This window comes from Musca autumnalis, unplaced genomic scaffold, assembly GCF_047663935.1.
Source record: "Musca autumnalis isolate F117 unplaced genomic scaffold, ASM4766393v1 scaffold_3, whole genome shotgun sequence".
In the NCBI taxonomy this organism is placed as follows: Eukaryota; Metazoa; Arthropoda; class Insecta; order Diptera; family Muscidae; genus Musca; species Musca autumnalis.
The window spans coordinates 9,704,275-9,720,923 of NW_027411866.1; the positions used below are offsets into that span (position 1 = coordinate 9,704,275).

General features: G+C 30.5%; 1 protein-coding gene across 5 annotated transcripts in view; it reads right to left on the minus strand.

Annotated features, from left to right (window-relative positions):
- DAAM (disheveled-associated activator of morphogenesis-like protein) overlaps nt 1-16,649 on the minus strand; it is a 290,481-nt gene that overhangs the window by 87,491 nt on the left and 186,341 nt on the right. The window contains exon 1 of one of the 5 annotated variants that reach the window (XM_073979553.1): nt 4,735-4,888. The exons of the other annotated variants lie outside the window; for them this stretch is intronic. Within the exon in view, the coding sequence (XP_073835654.1) occupies nt 4,735-4,737 (3 nt within the window). The 5' untranslated portion in view covers nt 4,738-4,888. Of the gene's footprint in view, nt 1-4,734; nt 4,889-16,649 lie in introns of those variants that run through there. 5 annotated transcript variants of the gene reach the window in all.

Sequence of the window (16,649 nt, forward strand, 5' to 3'; positions counted from 1 at the left end):
GAACTTTTTCTATAGAAAAGTTCATCGGATGAACTTTTTTCTATAGAAAAGTTCATCGGGTGAACATTTTTCTATAGAAAAGTCCATCGGATGAACTATTTTCTATAGAAAAGTTCTTCGGATAAACTTTTTTCTATAGAAAAGTTCATCGGATGATTTTTTCAATAGAAAAGTTCATCGGATAAACTTTTTTCTATAGAAAAGTTCATAGGATGAAATTTTTTCTATACAAAGGTTCATCGGATGAACTTTTTTCTATAGAAAAGTTCATTGGATAAACTTTTTTCTATAGAAATGTTCAATGGATGAACTTTTTCTATAGAAAAGCTCATCGAATAAACTTTTTTGTATAGAAAAGTTCATCGGATAAACTTTTTTCTATAGAAAAGTTCATAGGATGAAATTTTTTCTATACAAAGGTTCATCGGATGAACTTTTTTCTATAGAAAAGTTCATTGGATAAACTTTTTTCTATAGAAATGTTCAATGGATGAACTTTTTCTATAGAAAAGTTCATAGGATGAATTTTTTCTATAGAAAAGTTCATAGGATGAATTTTTTCTATAGAAGAGTTCATCGGATGAACTTTTTTCTATAGAAAAGTTCATCGGGTGAACTTTTTTCTATAGAAAAGTCCATCGGATGAACTATTTTCTATAGAAAAGTTCATCGGATAAACTTTTTTCTATAGAAAAGTTCATCGGATGATTTTTTTCAATAGAAAAGTTCATAGGATAAACTTTTTTCTATAGAAAAGTTCATCGGATGAACTTTTTTCTATAGAAAAGTTCATCGGATGATTTTTTTTTCAATAGAAAATTTCATAGGATGAAATTTTTTCTATACAAAAGCTCATCGGATAAACTTTTTTGTATAGAAAAGTTCATCGGATAAACTTTTTTCTATAGAAAAGTTCATAGGATGAAATTTTTTCTATACAAAGGTTCATCGGATGAACTTTTTTCTATAGAAAAGTTCATCGGATAAACTTTTTTCTATAGAAAAGTTCATCGGATAAACTTTTTTCTATAGAAAAGTTCATCGGATAAACTTTTTTCTATAGAAAAGTTCATCAAATGAACTTTTTTCTATAAAAAGTTCATCCGATGAACATTTTCAATTAGAAGAGTTCATCTGATGAACATTTTCCTATAGAAAAGTTCTTCTATAGAAAAGCTTTTCTATAGAAAAGTTAATCGGATGAACTGTTTTCTTTAGAAAATTTGGTCTTCGGATGAATTTTTTTATAAAAAATTTGGTCTTCGAATGAACTTGTCTATAAGAAAATCTTCATCAGTTAAACTTTACTGTAGTAAAATGTTCATGGAATTAACTTTTCTATGGGAAAATGTTCATCGAATGAATTTGGCAAAATATTTGTCAGATGCATTTTTCTATAGGAAAATATTCATCGGATGAAGTTTTCTGTAGGAGAAGGTTCATTGGATAAACTTTTCTATAGCAAAATGTTCATCGGATGACCCTTTTTATAGTAAAAAATCAAAGGATGAACTTTCCTGTAGAATGAAAGTGTTTATCGAAATGAATTTTCCATGAGAAATGTCTATCGAATGAAATTTGTAAGGAAAAATGTCCATCGAATAAATATTTCTATAGAGAAATGTCCATCGAATGAACTTTTCTATAGAAAAATGTTCATCGGGTTGTATTCGTGTGTATTTTTCAATGCAGAAATATTTTCACAAAACTTAATGGATGTACATTACCATTAAAATGTATTTCAAAATTACCACACGTACCTGAAAAGAAAAAAATGTTATTTTTTTATTAAATATTTAAATAATTATTATTAATTGATTATAAATAAAATACTAGTCTACAGGTGTTCACTGATGTGGAGCTGCTTACCGAGATATCTATGGGTGTTGGATTAGTGAGATGTCCCTCTTGTGGGAGTGTCTTTTAAGGAGAGGTTTATCGGTATTTGCCTTTAATCGTGGCAGAAAACTCTTTGAAGTCACCCACCCACCCCATTTTGAGAATTCAAATGTGGAATTCCTCTGCATTTTAGCAACATCGATTACAAAATATCACTGCATACAGCGAAGCGACAGGCAAGACAACATTTAAACTAAAGGTGACAAATCATAACTCACGTTTATTTCCAATAACAACAACAATAACAGAAAATATGCATTCGCTTTTTTGTGTTCTATGTTATTTTGTGGTTAAATTATGAAATTCAAAATAACCTGATACTTTGTCAGGTGGGCAGAGGTGGAGTGCTGCTATGCCGCAGAATATTTCATGTTTGATTCTTTAGGGTTTTTTTGTTGAGTTCTAGAGCGAGATGTGGTGGTGTCACTGTTGTTGAGTTGTGAATTCAAAATGAAATTCTTGATGTAATGAATAGCCAAGTTAAACATGATATTCTTTGTGGTTCTAACATTTACAACAAAGACCAGAGTGGAGTTGAAGGGGGGGCACAAATTCTAAATTCTAATATGAAATTCCATTGCAAAATGTTAAACCAACAGAAATCAACAAAGTGACAAGAACTAGATTCTTATTACACAACAACAGCAACAACAACAAAAGAGTTATTTTGAAAAGCAACAAAATGTGACAATAAACAAGACCAGGTGAGGAGGAATTGGGACCACAAAAAGCAGTTAAACCTTTTGTTTGATTAAAACTCCCACAATTGAATAACGCTCTCATTTCTTTGGCATCCCAGGTTGTTTTTCTTTTTGTGTAAGATTTCACTGTAAAGTGCGGTTCATATCCGCCTCTTGCATAATTTTCCATTACCATATCTGATCAGATTAATCATTACTGTTTCTTTCTTATTTCTTCCAATAAAGTAATCGACTTTATTTATGTAATATTTTGACATATTTTTTGCACATTTATTGCTCCTTCCTCCCATTACGTTTTTTTCTAACTCAGCAATAACAATTATTTGGAAAGCTTATAAAATTTATTGTTAATTAACCAAAAAATGAATTTGGTTACGCCAATTAATTAAACAACCAATCAATTATAATTGCTGGCCGAAAAGTGGCATAAAAGAAGAAGAAGAATGTGCAAATATTATTAACGGAATTTTTACACTAGCATGACAAAACAAAAAATGATAAAGGAGACATGTAAAGTGAAAAAGGGTTGGCTAACAGCACCTGCTATAAACCCTATATTGCATAAAAAATCACTCGTGATAAACTTTTCTATAGGAAAAGGTTCATCAAATGAACTTTTCTATAGGAATAGGTTCATAGGTTGAACTTTTCTACAGGAAAATGTTCATAGGATTAACTTTTCTATAGGAAAGTGTTAATCAGATGCACTTTTCTATAGGAAAATGTTCATCGGATGAACTTTTCTATATGAACTTTCCTGTAGAAAAATGTTTATCGGATGAACTTTTTTATAAGAAAAGTTTTTCTGTGGGAAAAGGTTCATTAGATGAACTTTTCTATGGGAAAAGGTGCATCGGATGAACTTTTCTATAGGAAAAAGTTCATCAGATGAATTTTTCTATGGGAAAAGGTTCATCCGATAAATTTTTCTATAGGAAAATGTTCATCGGATGAACTTTTCTATAGGAAAATGTTCATCGGATGAACTTTTCTATAGGAAAATGTTCATCGGATGAACTTTTCTATAGGACAATGTAGGAAAATTTTCATCGGATGAACTTTTCTATAAGGAAATGTTCATTTGATGGACTTTTCTATAGGAAAATGTTCATCGGATGAACTTTTCTATAGGAAAATGTTCATCGGATGAACTTTTCTATAGAAAAATCTTCATTGGATGAACTTTTCTATAGGAAATGGTTCATCGGATGAACTTTTCTGTAGCAAAAGGTTCATCGAATGAAATTTTCGATAGGAAAATGATCATCAGATGAACTTTTCTACAGGAAAAGGTTCATCGGGCGAACTTTTTTGGAGGAAAACGTTCATCGGACAACATTTTCAATGGGAAAATGTTCATCGGATGAACTTTTCTAAAGGAAAAGCTTTATCGGATGAACTTTTCTATAGGAAAATGTTTATCGGATGAACTTTTCTATAGGAAAAGCTTCATCAGATGAACATTTCTATAGGAAAAGCTTCATCGGATGAACATTTCTATAGGAAAAGCTTCATCGGATGAACATTTCTATAGGAAAAGCTTCATCGGATGAACATTTCTATAGGAAAAGCTTCATCAGATGAACTTTTCTATAGGAAAAGCTTCATCAGATGAACTTTTCTATAGGAAAAGCTTCATCAGATGAACTTTTCTATAGGAAAATGTTCATCAGATGAACTTTTCTATAGGAAAATGTTCATCGGGTGAACTTTTCTATAGAAAAATTTTCATCGGATAAGCTTTTCTATAGGAAAATGTTAATCGGATAAACTTTTCTATAGGAAAATGTTCATCGGATAAGCTTTTCTGTAGGAAATTGTTCATCGGATAAACTTTTCTATAGGAAAATGTTCATCGGATGAACTTTTCTATAGGAAAATGTTCATCGGATGAACTTTTCTATAGGAAAATGTTCATCGGATGAACTTTTCTATAGGAAAATGTTAATCGGATGAATTTTTCTATATGAAAATGTTCATCAGATAAACTTATCTATAGCAAACCGTTAATCAGATGAAATTTTCCATAAACAGCTTTCATTGGATGAACTTTTCTATGGGAAAACGTTCAGTCATTTCCTGTCTTATCTTTTTTTTCTTTAAATTTATGTATAAATATTGTAAATTTACTAACCATTTTATATCTTTAATTAAAACTGAAACAAAATCTTTTTAAATTATTCCGATTTTTTCACATCTTTGTGTTTTACTTTCACTCGACTTATCGTTATCCGAATCACGCACCAAAATTTTGCATTTGTTATTACGAATTCCAGACGTTGACTAGTAGCAAAAAATCATTCAGCAGAATATTTTGTTTTTGTGAAAAAATAAATGTTTTGAAAAATAAATATCTTTTAAGATACAAACATGTGTAAATTTATTCTTATCAGAAGCAACGGCGGAATGGGTCGGACGGTTGGTTGGGTTTTGGTACGGTGATAGTGACACTTGTGTCAACAAAAACAAAAAAAAAAAATAAAATAAATAAATTGAATTAAAAAAGCAAAAACATAAAACGTAGAAGAGTGTGAAGACTGAAACAGAGATAGCTTTTATGAGACATTTTTTTCAAGATCATGAGAAGTTATAAACAGTAAAACCTCATATGAGAGAGAGGGGCTTATTGAAGGTGGCAAAGAGATTTCATTTAATATGGGAATCTTTAAGACTAGGTTGATAGAATTTACCCACACAATTAAAACTAGATTCTACTCCAAAGTTCATCCCTTAGTAAGAGGCCCCCACAGCGTTCCCCCAAATATGTGTTGGGCAAACGATTAGATAAAAAATGTGTCAACTGGGAAACAAAGTTTTCTCAAAGATAAAAGCTATGTCTAATGATTAGCCTACATTTTTGCATTTTATCGCACAAAACCTGCTCCCTCAGTTTATTGAACGACCTTGTCTTCAATTTTTCAATGGAAATCTCCAGATAAGCCTTGCAGCAGCAGCATTCGAGCAAGCCGTTAGGCTATCTTTACAGTTATTAATGTAAATTTGCCAACTTTGCACATTTAATTTGTCATATTTATGCCCAAGTTTTTTTTATTTCGTTTTTAATTAAAAGTCATAAACAAATATTTGGTTATTTGAATGGCAACTGAGTGGCATGCACAGAGAAGCTATGGTGTCAGCTTGCATTACTTTTTTGGGAAATCGTAGAAAATCACAAAACTTGAATCATTTTTTATTTCAACGCAAATGATTTTGACGGTGCACACTTAAAACCCCAAAAAATGAATTTGGTAATAAATATCGACAATTGATACAGTTGTCGGCGTTATGCGCAAAAATACAAAAATGCTCGGCTCACACACATCACAAATATTTTTCGTCTACTAATTAACCTTGAGCAGCAGGTTTGAAATAATTTTTGGAGTAGAGTTGTAGTTGCAATTAAGCCAACAAATAAAAATTTTTATTCGAGTACCAAAAGAAATGAAAAATAATGCCAAATATTTTAAGACAGGTGAATGGCAGGAATGAAAAGTATTTATCATTCCCTGCAACAACAACAACACAACAACAAACAAATAAAATGGCATAGGAGTAGATCAAGGTCTAGGGAAAAATAAGTATGTCAAGATTGTTACAGTGATTACACAAAATTCACCAAATCAAACAAAGTTCAAGTGCTGATTTTTTCTAATCAAAAGCTTAGTTTTCTAGCAATACATCTGAAAAACATTTTCATAGAGAAAAGTTCAACCGATGAAATATATTTACAGAAAAGTTAATTCGAAAGTTCATCCAATGAACACTTTCCGATATAGAAGGTCATCTAAAGATCATTTTCCAATAAAAAGCTCATCCCATGAACATTTGTCTATAAAATGATTATCCAATAAACATTTTCCTCTAAAAAAGTTCATACTATAAAGATTCTCCTATGGAAATTTTCATTCGATCAATATTTGCCTATTTTTTAAATTTTTTTCTACAGAAAAATTCATCGGATGAACTTTTTTCTATTAAATAGTTTATCGGATGAACTTTATTTCTATTAAAAAGTTCATCGGATGAACTTGTTTCTATAGAAAAGTTCATCGGATGAACTTGTTTCTATAGAAAAGTTCATCGGATGACATTTTTTCTATAGAAAATTTCATCGGATGAACTTTTTTCTATAGAAAGTTCATCGGATGAACTTTTTTCTATAGAAAAGTTCATAGGATGAAATGTTTTCTGTAGAAAAGTTCAGCGGATGAATTTTTTTCTATAGAAAAGTTCATAGGATGCATTTTTTCTATAGAAGAGTTCATCGGATGAATTTTTTTCTATAGAAAAGTTCGTTGGATAAAATTTTTTCTATAGAAAAGTTCATCTGATGAAATTTTTTCTATATAAAAGTTCATCGGATTAACTTTTTTCTACAGAAAAGTTCATAGGATGACTTTTTTCTATAGAAAAGTTCATAGGATGATTTTTTCTATAGAAAAGTTCATCTGATAAAATTTTTTCTATATAAAAGTTCATCGGATTAACTTTTTTCTATAGAAAAGTTCATCGAATGAACTTTTTCCTATATAAAAGTTCATCGGATGAACTTTTTTCTATAGAAAAGTTCATCGGATGAACTTTTTTCTATAGAAAAGTTCATCGGATGAACTTTTTTCTATAGAAAAGTTCATCGGATGAACTTTTTTCTATAGAATAGTTTATCGGATGAACTTTTTTCTATAGAAAAGTTCATCGAATGAACTTTTGTCTATAGAAAAGTCCATCGGATGAACTTTTTTCTATAGAAAAGTTCATAGGATGAAATTTTTTCTATATAAAAGTTCATCGGATGAACTTTTTTCAGTAGAAAACTTCGGCGAACAAATTTTTTTCTACAGAAAAATTCATCGGACGAACTTGTTTTATAGAAGAGTTCATCAGATGAATTCTTTACTATATAAAAGTTCATTGGATGAACTTTTTTCTATAGATAGTTCATCGGATGAACTTTTTTCTATAGAAAAGTTCATCGGATGAACTTTTTTCAGTAGAAAACTTCGTCGAACAATTTTTTTCTACAGAAAAGTTCATCGGATGAACTTTTTTCAACAGAAAAGTTCATCCGATTATCTTTTTTCTATAGAAAAGTTCATCGGATGAATTTTTTTCTATAGAAATGTTCATCGGATGACTTTTTTTTATAGGAAAGTTCATCGTATAAACTTTTTCTATAGAAAAGTTCATCAGATGAACTTTTTTCTATAGAAAAGTTCATCGGATGAATTTTTATAGAAAAGTTCATCGGAAAAGTTCATCTATAGAAAAGTTCATCGAATAAACTTTTTTCTATAGAAAAGTTCATCGGATAAACTTTTTTCTATAGAAAAGTTCATCGGATGAACTTTTTTCTATAGAAAAGTTGATGGGGTGAACTTTTTTCTATAGAAAAGTCCATCTTTCTTTCTTGTTTCTACAGAAAAATTCAACGGATTCACTTTTTCTATAGAAGAGTTCATTAGATGAATTCTTTACTATATAAAAGTTCATCGGATGTACTTTTTTCTATAGAAAAGTTCATCGGAAGAACTTTTTTCTATAGAAAAGTTCATAGTATGACATTTTTTCTATAGAAAAGTTCATCGGATGAACTTTTTCTATAGAAGAGTTCATCGGATGAAATTTTTTCTATAGAAAAGTTCATAGGATGCAATTTTTTCTATAGAAAAGTTCATCGGATGAACTTTTTTCTATAGAAAAGTTCATCGGATGAACTTTTTTCTATAGAAAAGTTCATCGGATGAATTTTTTCTATAGAAAAGTTCATGGGATGAACTTTTTTCTATAGAAAAGTCTATAGCATGACATTTTTTTCTTTAGAAGAGTCCATCGGATGAACTTTTTTCTATAGAAAAATTCATTGGAAGAAATTTTTTCTATAGAAAAGTTCATCGGATAAGCTTTTTTCTATAGAAAAGTTCATTGGATGAACTTTTTTCTATAGAAAAGTTCATCGGATGAACGTTTCTCTATAGAAAAGTCCATAGTATGAATTTTTTTCTATAGAAAAGTTCATAGGATGAATTTCTTCTATAGAAAATTTCATAGGATGAAATTTTTTATAGAAAAGTTCATTGGATGAACTTTTTAGAAAAGTTCATTGGATGAACTTTTTAGAAAAGTTCATCGGATGAATTTTTCTATAGAAAAGTTCATGAGATGAACTTTTTTCTATAGAAAAGTCTATAGCATGACGTTTTTTTCTTTAGAAGAGTCCATCGGATGAACTTTTTTCTATAGAAAAATTCATTGGAAGAAATTTTTTCTATAGAAAAGTTCATCGGATAAACTTTTTTCTATAGAAAAGTCCATAGTATGAATTTTTTTCTATAGAAAAGTTCATAGGATGAATTTCTTCTATAGAAAATTTCATAGGATGAAATTTTCTATAGAAAAGTTCATTGGATGAACTTTTTTCTATAGAAAAGTTCATCGGATGAATTTTTTTCTATAGAAAAGTCCATAGCATGAAACTTTTTTCTATAGAAGAGTTAATCAGATAAACGTTTTTCTATAGGAAAGTTCATAGAATGTATTTTTTCTATAGAAGAGTTCATCGGATTGCATTTTTCCATAGAAAAGTTCATAGGATAAAATTTTTTCTATAGAAAAGTTCATAGGATGAAATTTTTTCTATAGAAAAGTTCATCAGATGAAATTTTGTCTATACAAAAGTTCATCGGATGAACTTTTTTGTATAGAAAAGTTCATCGGATTAGCTTTTTTTATAGAAAAGTTCATCGGATGAAATTTTTTCTATAAAAAAGTTCATCGGATTGATTTTTTTTCTATAGAAAAGTTCAGAGGATGAAATTTTTTTTATAGAAAAGTTCATAGGATGAATTTTTTCTATAGAAAAGTTCATCGGATGAATTTTTTTCTATAGAAAAATTCATAGGATTAAATTTTTTCTATAAAAGAGTTCATCGGATGAAATTTTTTCTATAGAAGAGTTCATCGGATGAACTTGTTTCTATAGAAAAGTTCATCGGATGAACCTTTTTCAATTGAAAAGTTCATCGGGTGAAATTTTTCAATAGAAAAGTAACTTTTTTCTATGAATATTTTCCTATAGAAAAGTTCATCCGATGAACATTTTTCTGTAGAAAAGTTCATCCGATGATCATTTTCCTATAGAAAAGTTCATCTGATGAAAATTTTCTTATAGAAAAGTTCATCCGATGAACATTTTCCTACAGAAAAGTTCATCCGATGAACATTTTCCTATAGAAAATGTCATCCGACGAATTTTTCCTATAGGAAAGTTCAACTGAAGAACAGTTTCTTATACAGTAGTTCATCTGATGAAGATTTTGCTATAGAAAAGTTCATCTGATGAAGGTTTTCCTATGGAAAAGTTCATCTGATGAACATTTTCCCATAGGATTTTATAGGAAAATGTTCATCGAATGATTTATTCCATAGGAGAGTGTTCATCGGATGAATTTTTTTAAGAATTTCTATAAGAAAATGTTCATTGGATGAACTTTTCTATAATAAAATGTTCATTGGATGAAATATTCTATAAGAAAATGTTCATTGGATGAATTTCTATAAGAAAATGTTCATTGGATGGACTTTTCTATGGGAAAATGTTCATCGGATGAGCTTTTCTGTAGGAAAATGTTCATCGGATGAACTTTTCTATAGGAAAATGTTCATCGGATGAACTTTTCTATAGGAAAATGTTCATCGGATGAACTTTTCTATAGTAAAAATGTTCATCGATGATGTTTTTTTAAGAAAAGGTTCATTAAATGTTTCTTTCTCTAAGAATGTTCATCGGATGACCCTCTCTATAAGAAACTATACATGGGATGAACTTTCCTGTAGAAATAATATTGTCATCGAAATGAATTTTCCATGAGAAATGTCTATCGAATGAAATTTGTAAGGGGAAATGTTCATCAGATGAACATTTCTTTAGGGAAATTTTCATGAGATGAACTTTTCTATAGGAACATTTTCATAAGATGAACTTGTCTATAGGAAAAAAATGATTTCTTCTATAGAAACATCTTCATCGGATGAACTTTTCTATAGGAAAATGTGCATCGGATGAACTTTTCTATAGGAAAATGTTCATCGGATGAACTTTTCTATAGGAAATTGATCATCGGGTGAACTTTTCTATAGGAAAATGTTCACCGGATGAACTTTTCTATAGGAAAATGTTCATCGGATGAACTTTTCTATAGAAAAATGTTCAAAGAATGATGTTTTTTAAGAAAAGGTTCATTAGATGACTCTTTCTCTAGGAAAATGTTCATCGGTTGATCCTTTCTATAGGAAACCATTCAAAGGATGAACTTTCCTGTAGAAATAATATGGTCATCGAAATGAATTTTCCATTAGAAATGTCTATAGAATGAAATTTGTAAGGAAAAAATATCCATGGAATAAAGATTTCCATGAAGAAATGTCCATCGAATTAACTTTTCTATAGAAAAATGTTCATCGGATGAACTTTTCAATAGTTTATCGTTTGTATTTTTCAATGTAGAAATATTTCCTCAAATGTTAATGACGATGTACATTACCATTAAAATGTATTTCAAAATTACCACACGTACCTGAAAAGAAAAAAAATGTTTTTGTTTTATTAAATATTTAAATAATTATTATTAATTGATTATAAATAAAATACTAGTCTACAGGTGTTCACTGATGTGGAGCTGCTTACCGAAAGATCTATGGGTGTTGGATTAGTGAGATGTCCCTCTTGTGGGAGTGTCTTTTAAGGAGAGGTTTATCGGTATTTGCCTTTAATCGTGGCAGAAAACTCTTTGAAGTCACCCACCCACCCCATTTTGAGAATTCAAATGTGGAATTCCTCTGCATTTTAGCAACTTTGATTACAAAATATCACTGCATACAGCAGAGCGACAGACAAGACAACATTTAAACTAAAGGTGACAAATCATAACTCACGTTTATTTCCAATAACAACAACAATAACAAAAAATATGCATTCGCTTTTTTGTGTTCTATGTTATTTTGTGGTTAAATTATGAAATTCAAAATAACCTGATACCTTGTCAGGTGGGCAGAGGTGGAGTGCTGCTATGCCGCAGAATATTTCATGTTTGATTCTTTAGGGTTTTTTTTGTTGAGTTCTAGAGCGAGATGTGGTGGTGTCACTGCTGTTGAGTTGTGAATTCAAAATGAAATTCTTGATGTAATGAATAGCCAAGTTAAACATGATATTCTTTGTGGTTTTAACATTTACAATAAAGACCAGAGTGGAGTTGAAGGGGGGGACAAATTCTAAATTCTAACATGAAATTCCATTGCAAAATGTTAAACCAACAGAAATCAACAAAGTGACAAGAACTAGATTCTTATTACACAATAAAAGAGTTATTTTGAAAAGCAACAAAATGTGACAATAAACAAGACTAGGTGAGGAGGAATTGGGACCACAAACAGCAGTTAAACCTTTTGTTTGATTCAAACTCCCACAATGGAATAACGCTCTCATTTCTTTGGCATCCCAGGTGTTTTTTTTTTCTTTTTGTGTAAGATTTCACTGTAAAGTGCGGTTCATATCCGCCTCTTGCATAATCTTCCATTACCATTTCTGATCAGATCAATCATTTCTTTTTTTTTTCTTTCTTATTTCTTCCAAACAAATAATCGACTTTATTTATGTAATATTTTGACATATTTTTTGCACATTTATTGCTCCTCCCTCCCATTACGTTTTTTTATCTCAGTAATAACAATTATTTGGAAAGCTTATAAAATTTATTGTTAATTAACCAAAAAAATGAATTTGGTTACGCCAATTAATTAAACAACCAATCCATTATAATTGCTGCCCAAAAAGTGGCAGAAAAGAAGAAGAGGAATGTGCAAATATTATTAACAGAATTTTTACACTTGCATGACAAAACGAAAAATGACAAAGGAGACATGTAAAGCGAAAAAGGGTTGGCTAACAGCACCTGCTATAAACCCTATATTGCACAAAAAATCACTCGTGATAAACTTTTCTATAGGAAAAGGTTCATCAAATGAACTTTTCTATAGGAATAGGTTCATAGGTTGAACTTTTCTACAGGAAAATGTTCATAGGATTAACTTTTCTATAGGAAAGTGTTAATCAGATGCACTTTTCTATAGGAAAATGTTCATCGGATGAACTTTTCTATAGGAAAAGGTCCACCGGATGAATTTTTCTATAGGAAACTTTCCTATCGAATGAACTTTTTTATAAGAAGAGGTTCATCGGATGAACTTTTCTATAAAAAAGGTTCATCGGGTGAACTTTCTATAGGAAAAGGTGCATACGATGAACTTTTCTATAGGAAAAGGTTCATCAGATGAACTTTTCTATGGGAAAAGGTTAATCGGATGAATTTTTCTATAGGAAACTTTCCTATCGGATGAACTTTGTTTTATAAGAAAAGGTTCATCGGATAAACTTTTCTATAAGAAAAGGTTTATCGGATGAACTTTCTATAGAAAAAGGTTCAACGGATGAACTTTCAATAGGAAAAGGTTCATCGGATGAACTTTTCTATAGGAAAAGGTACATCGGATAAACTTTTCTATACGAAAAGGTTCATCGGATGAACTTTTCTATAGTAAAAGGTTCATCGGATGAACTTTTCTACATTAAAAGATTCGGATGAACTTTTCTATAGAAAGAGGTTCATCCGATGAACTCTTTTATAGGAAAAACGTTCATCGGATGAACTCTTCTATATGAAGAGATGAATTTTTCTATAGTAAAAGGTTCATCGGATGAACTTTTGTATTGGGAAATATACATCGAATGAATTTTTCTATGGGAAAAGGTTTATCGGATGAACTTTTCTATAGAAAGATTTTCATCGGATGAATTTTTCTATAGGAAAAGTTTCATCGGATGAATTTTTCTATAGGAAAAGGTTCATCAGATGAACTTTTCTATAGGAAAAGTTTCATCAGATGAACTTTTCTATAGGAAAAGGTTCATCAGATGAACTTTTCTATAGGAAAAGGTTCATCAGATGAACTTTTCTATAGGAAAAGGTTCATCGGATGAACTTTTCTATAGGAAATAATAATTCGAATGAACTTTTCTAAACGAAAAAGGTTCATCGGATGAATTTTTCTTTTGGCACGGTTCTTCGGATTCGATTGGAAAAGGTTCATCGCATTTACTTTCGTAGAAGAAAAAGTTTATAGGTTCATCCGATGAAATTTTCTATGGGAAAAGGTTCAACGGATGACCTTTTCTATAAGAAGAGGTTCATCGGATGAATTTTTCTATAGGAAAACCTTCATCGGATGAATTTTGCTATAGAAAAAGCTTCATCGGATGAAAGATCCAATAGGAAAATGTTCATCGGATTAAATTTTTTATAAGAAAAGGTTCATCGGATGAACTTTTCTATAGTAAAATGTTCATCCGAAGAATTTTTCTATGGGAAAAGGGTCATCGGATGAACATTTCTATAGGGAAAAGTTCATCGGATGAACTTTCCTATAAATAAAGGTTCATTGGATGAACTTTTTATAGGAAAAGGTTTATCGGATGAAATTTTCGGTGGGAAAAGGTTCATTAAGTAAACTTTTTATGGGAAAATGTTCATCGGATGAACTTTTCTATAAGAAAAGGTTCATCGGATGAACTTTTCTATAGGAAAAGGTTCATCGGATGAACTTATCTATAGGAAAAGGTTCATCGGATGAACATTTCTATAGGAAAAAGTTCATCGGATGAACTTTTTTATGGGAAAAGTTTCATCGGATGAACTTTTTTATAGGAAAAGTTTCATCAGATTAAATTTTCTATTGGAAAAGTTTCATCGGATGAACTTTTCTATAGAAAAAGGTTCATCGGATGAACTTTCCTGTAGGAAAATGTTCATCGGATGAACTTTTCGATAGGAAACGTTCCTATCGCATGAACTTTTTTATAAAAAAAGGTACATCGGATGAACTTTTGTATAAGAAAAAGTTTATCGGATGAACTTTCGATAGGAAAAGGTCCATCGGATGAAATTTTCTATAGGAAAAGGTTCATCGGATGAACTTCTTTATAGATAAAGGTCCATTGCATGTACTTTTCTTTAGGAAAAGCTTCATCGGGGCAACTTTTCTTTGAGATGCGCTTCATCGGATGAATCTTTCTATAGGTAAAGATTCATCGGATGAATATTTCCATAGGAAAAGCTAAATCGAATAATTTTTTCTATAGCAAAAGCTTTGTTGGAGGCACTTTTTTACAGGAAATGGTTCATTGGATGAAGTTTTAATAGGAAAGGTTCATTGGATGCACCTTTCTGTAGGAAGAATTTCATCGGATGGACGTTGCTACAGGAAAAGGTTCATCGGATGAACTTTTCTATAGTAAAAGGTTCATCGGATGAACTTTTCTATAGTAAAAGGTTCATCGGATGAACTTTTCTACAGTAAAAGATTCGGATGAACTTTTCTATAGTAAGAGGTTCATCGGTTTACCTCTTCTATAGGAAAAACGTTGATCGGATGAACTCTTCTATATGAAAAGATGAACTTTTCTATAGTAAAAGGTTCATCGGATGAACTTTTCTATAGGAAGATTTTCATCGGATGAATTTTTCTATAGGAAAAGGTTCATCGGATGAACTTTCCTATAAGTAAAGGTTCATCGGATGAACTTTCTATAGGAAAAGGTTTATCGAGTGAACTTTTCTGTGGGAAAAAGTTCATTAAATGAACTTTTCTATGGGAAAAGGCTCATAGGGTGAACTTTTCTATAGGAAAAGTTTCATCGGATGAATTTTTCTATGGGAAAATGTTCATCGGATGAACATTTCTATAGGAAGAGGTCCATCGGATGAACTTTTCTTTGGGAAAAGGTTCATTAAATGAACTTTTCTATGGGAAAAGCTTCATAGGATGAACTTTCCTATAAGTAAAGGTTCATCGGATAAACTATCTATCGGAAAAGGTTCATTGCATAAACTTTTCTATAGGAAAAGGTGTATTGGATGGACTTTTCTATACAAAAATTTTAAAAAACGTTTCTATAGGAAAAGGTTCATCGGATGAACTTTTCTATCGGAAATAATTATTCGGATGAACTTTTCTAGAGGGAAAAAGTTCATCGGATTAACTTTTATATGGGAACGGTTCTTCGGATTCGATTGGAAAAGGTTCATCGTATTAACTTTCGTAGGAAAAGGTTCATCGAATGAACTTTTCTACAGGAAAACTTTCATCAGATGAACTTTTGTTATTCGGATTAATATTTCCATAGGAAAGTGTTCATCAGGGGAACCTTTCTATAGGAAAATATTCATAAGATGATTTTTTCTATAGGAAAATGTTTATATATGTTTATAACGGTTGAACTTGTCTATAAGAAAAAAAACATTGGATAGACTTTTCTCTAGGGAAATGTGCATTCGTTGAAAAATATTAATTTGAAAATGTTTATCAGATTAACCTTTCATCAGATGAAATTTTCTATAGGAAAGTGTTCATCAGATAAGCTTTTCTAATGGAAAATGTTCATCAGATGAAATCGTCTATAAAAAGATGTTCATGAACTTTTCTATGTGAAAAGATTCATCGGACGAACTTTTCTATGGGAAAAGGTTCATCATATGAACTTTTCTATAGGAAAATGTTCATCGGATGGAATTTTCTATAGGAAAATGTTCATCGGATGAAATTTTCTATAGGAAAATGTTCATCGGATGAAATTTTCTGTGGGAAAACTTTCATTAGATGAACTATTTTTCTGTGAGAAAATGTTCATCGGATGAACTTTCTTATAGGAAAAGGTTCATCGGATGAATTTTTCTATAGGGAAAGCTTCATCGGATGAATTTTGCTATAGGAAAACTTCATCGGATGAACTTTCCTACAGGAAAATGTTCATCGAGTGAACTTTTCTATAGGAAAAGGTTCATTGGATGAACTTTTATATAGAAAAAGGTTCATTGGATGAACTTTTCTATAGGAAAATGTTCACCGGATGAACTTTTCTATAGGAAAAGTTTCATTGGATGAACTTTTCCATAGGAAATGGTTTGTCAAAAAAAAATTTCTATAGGAAAAGGTCCATCG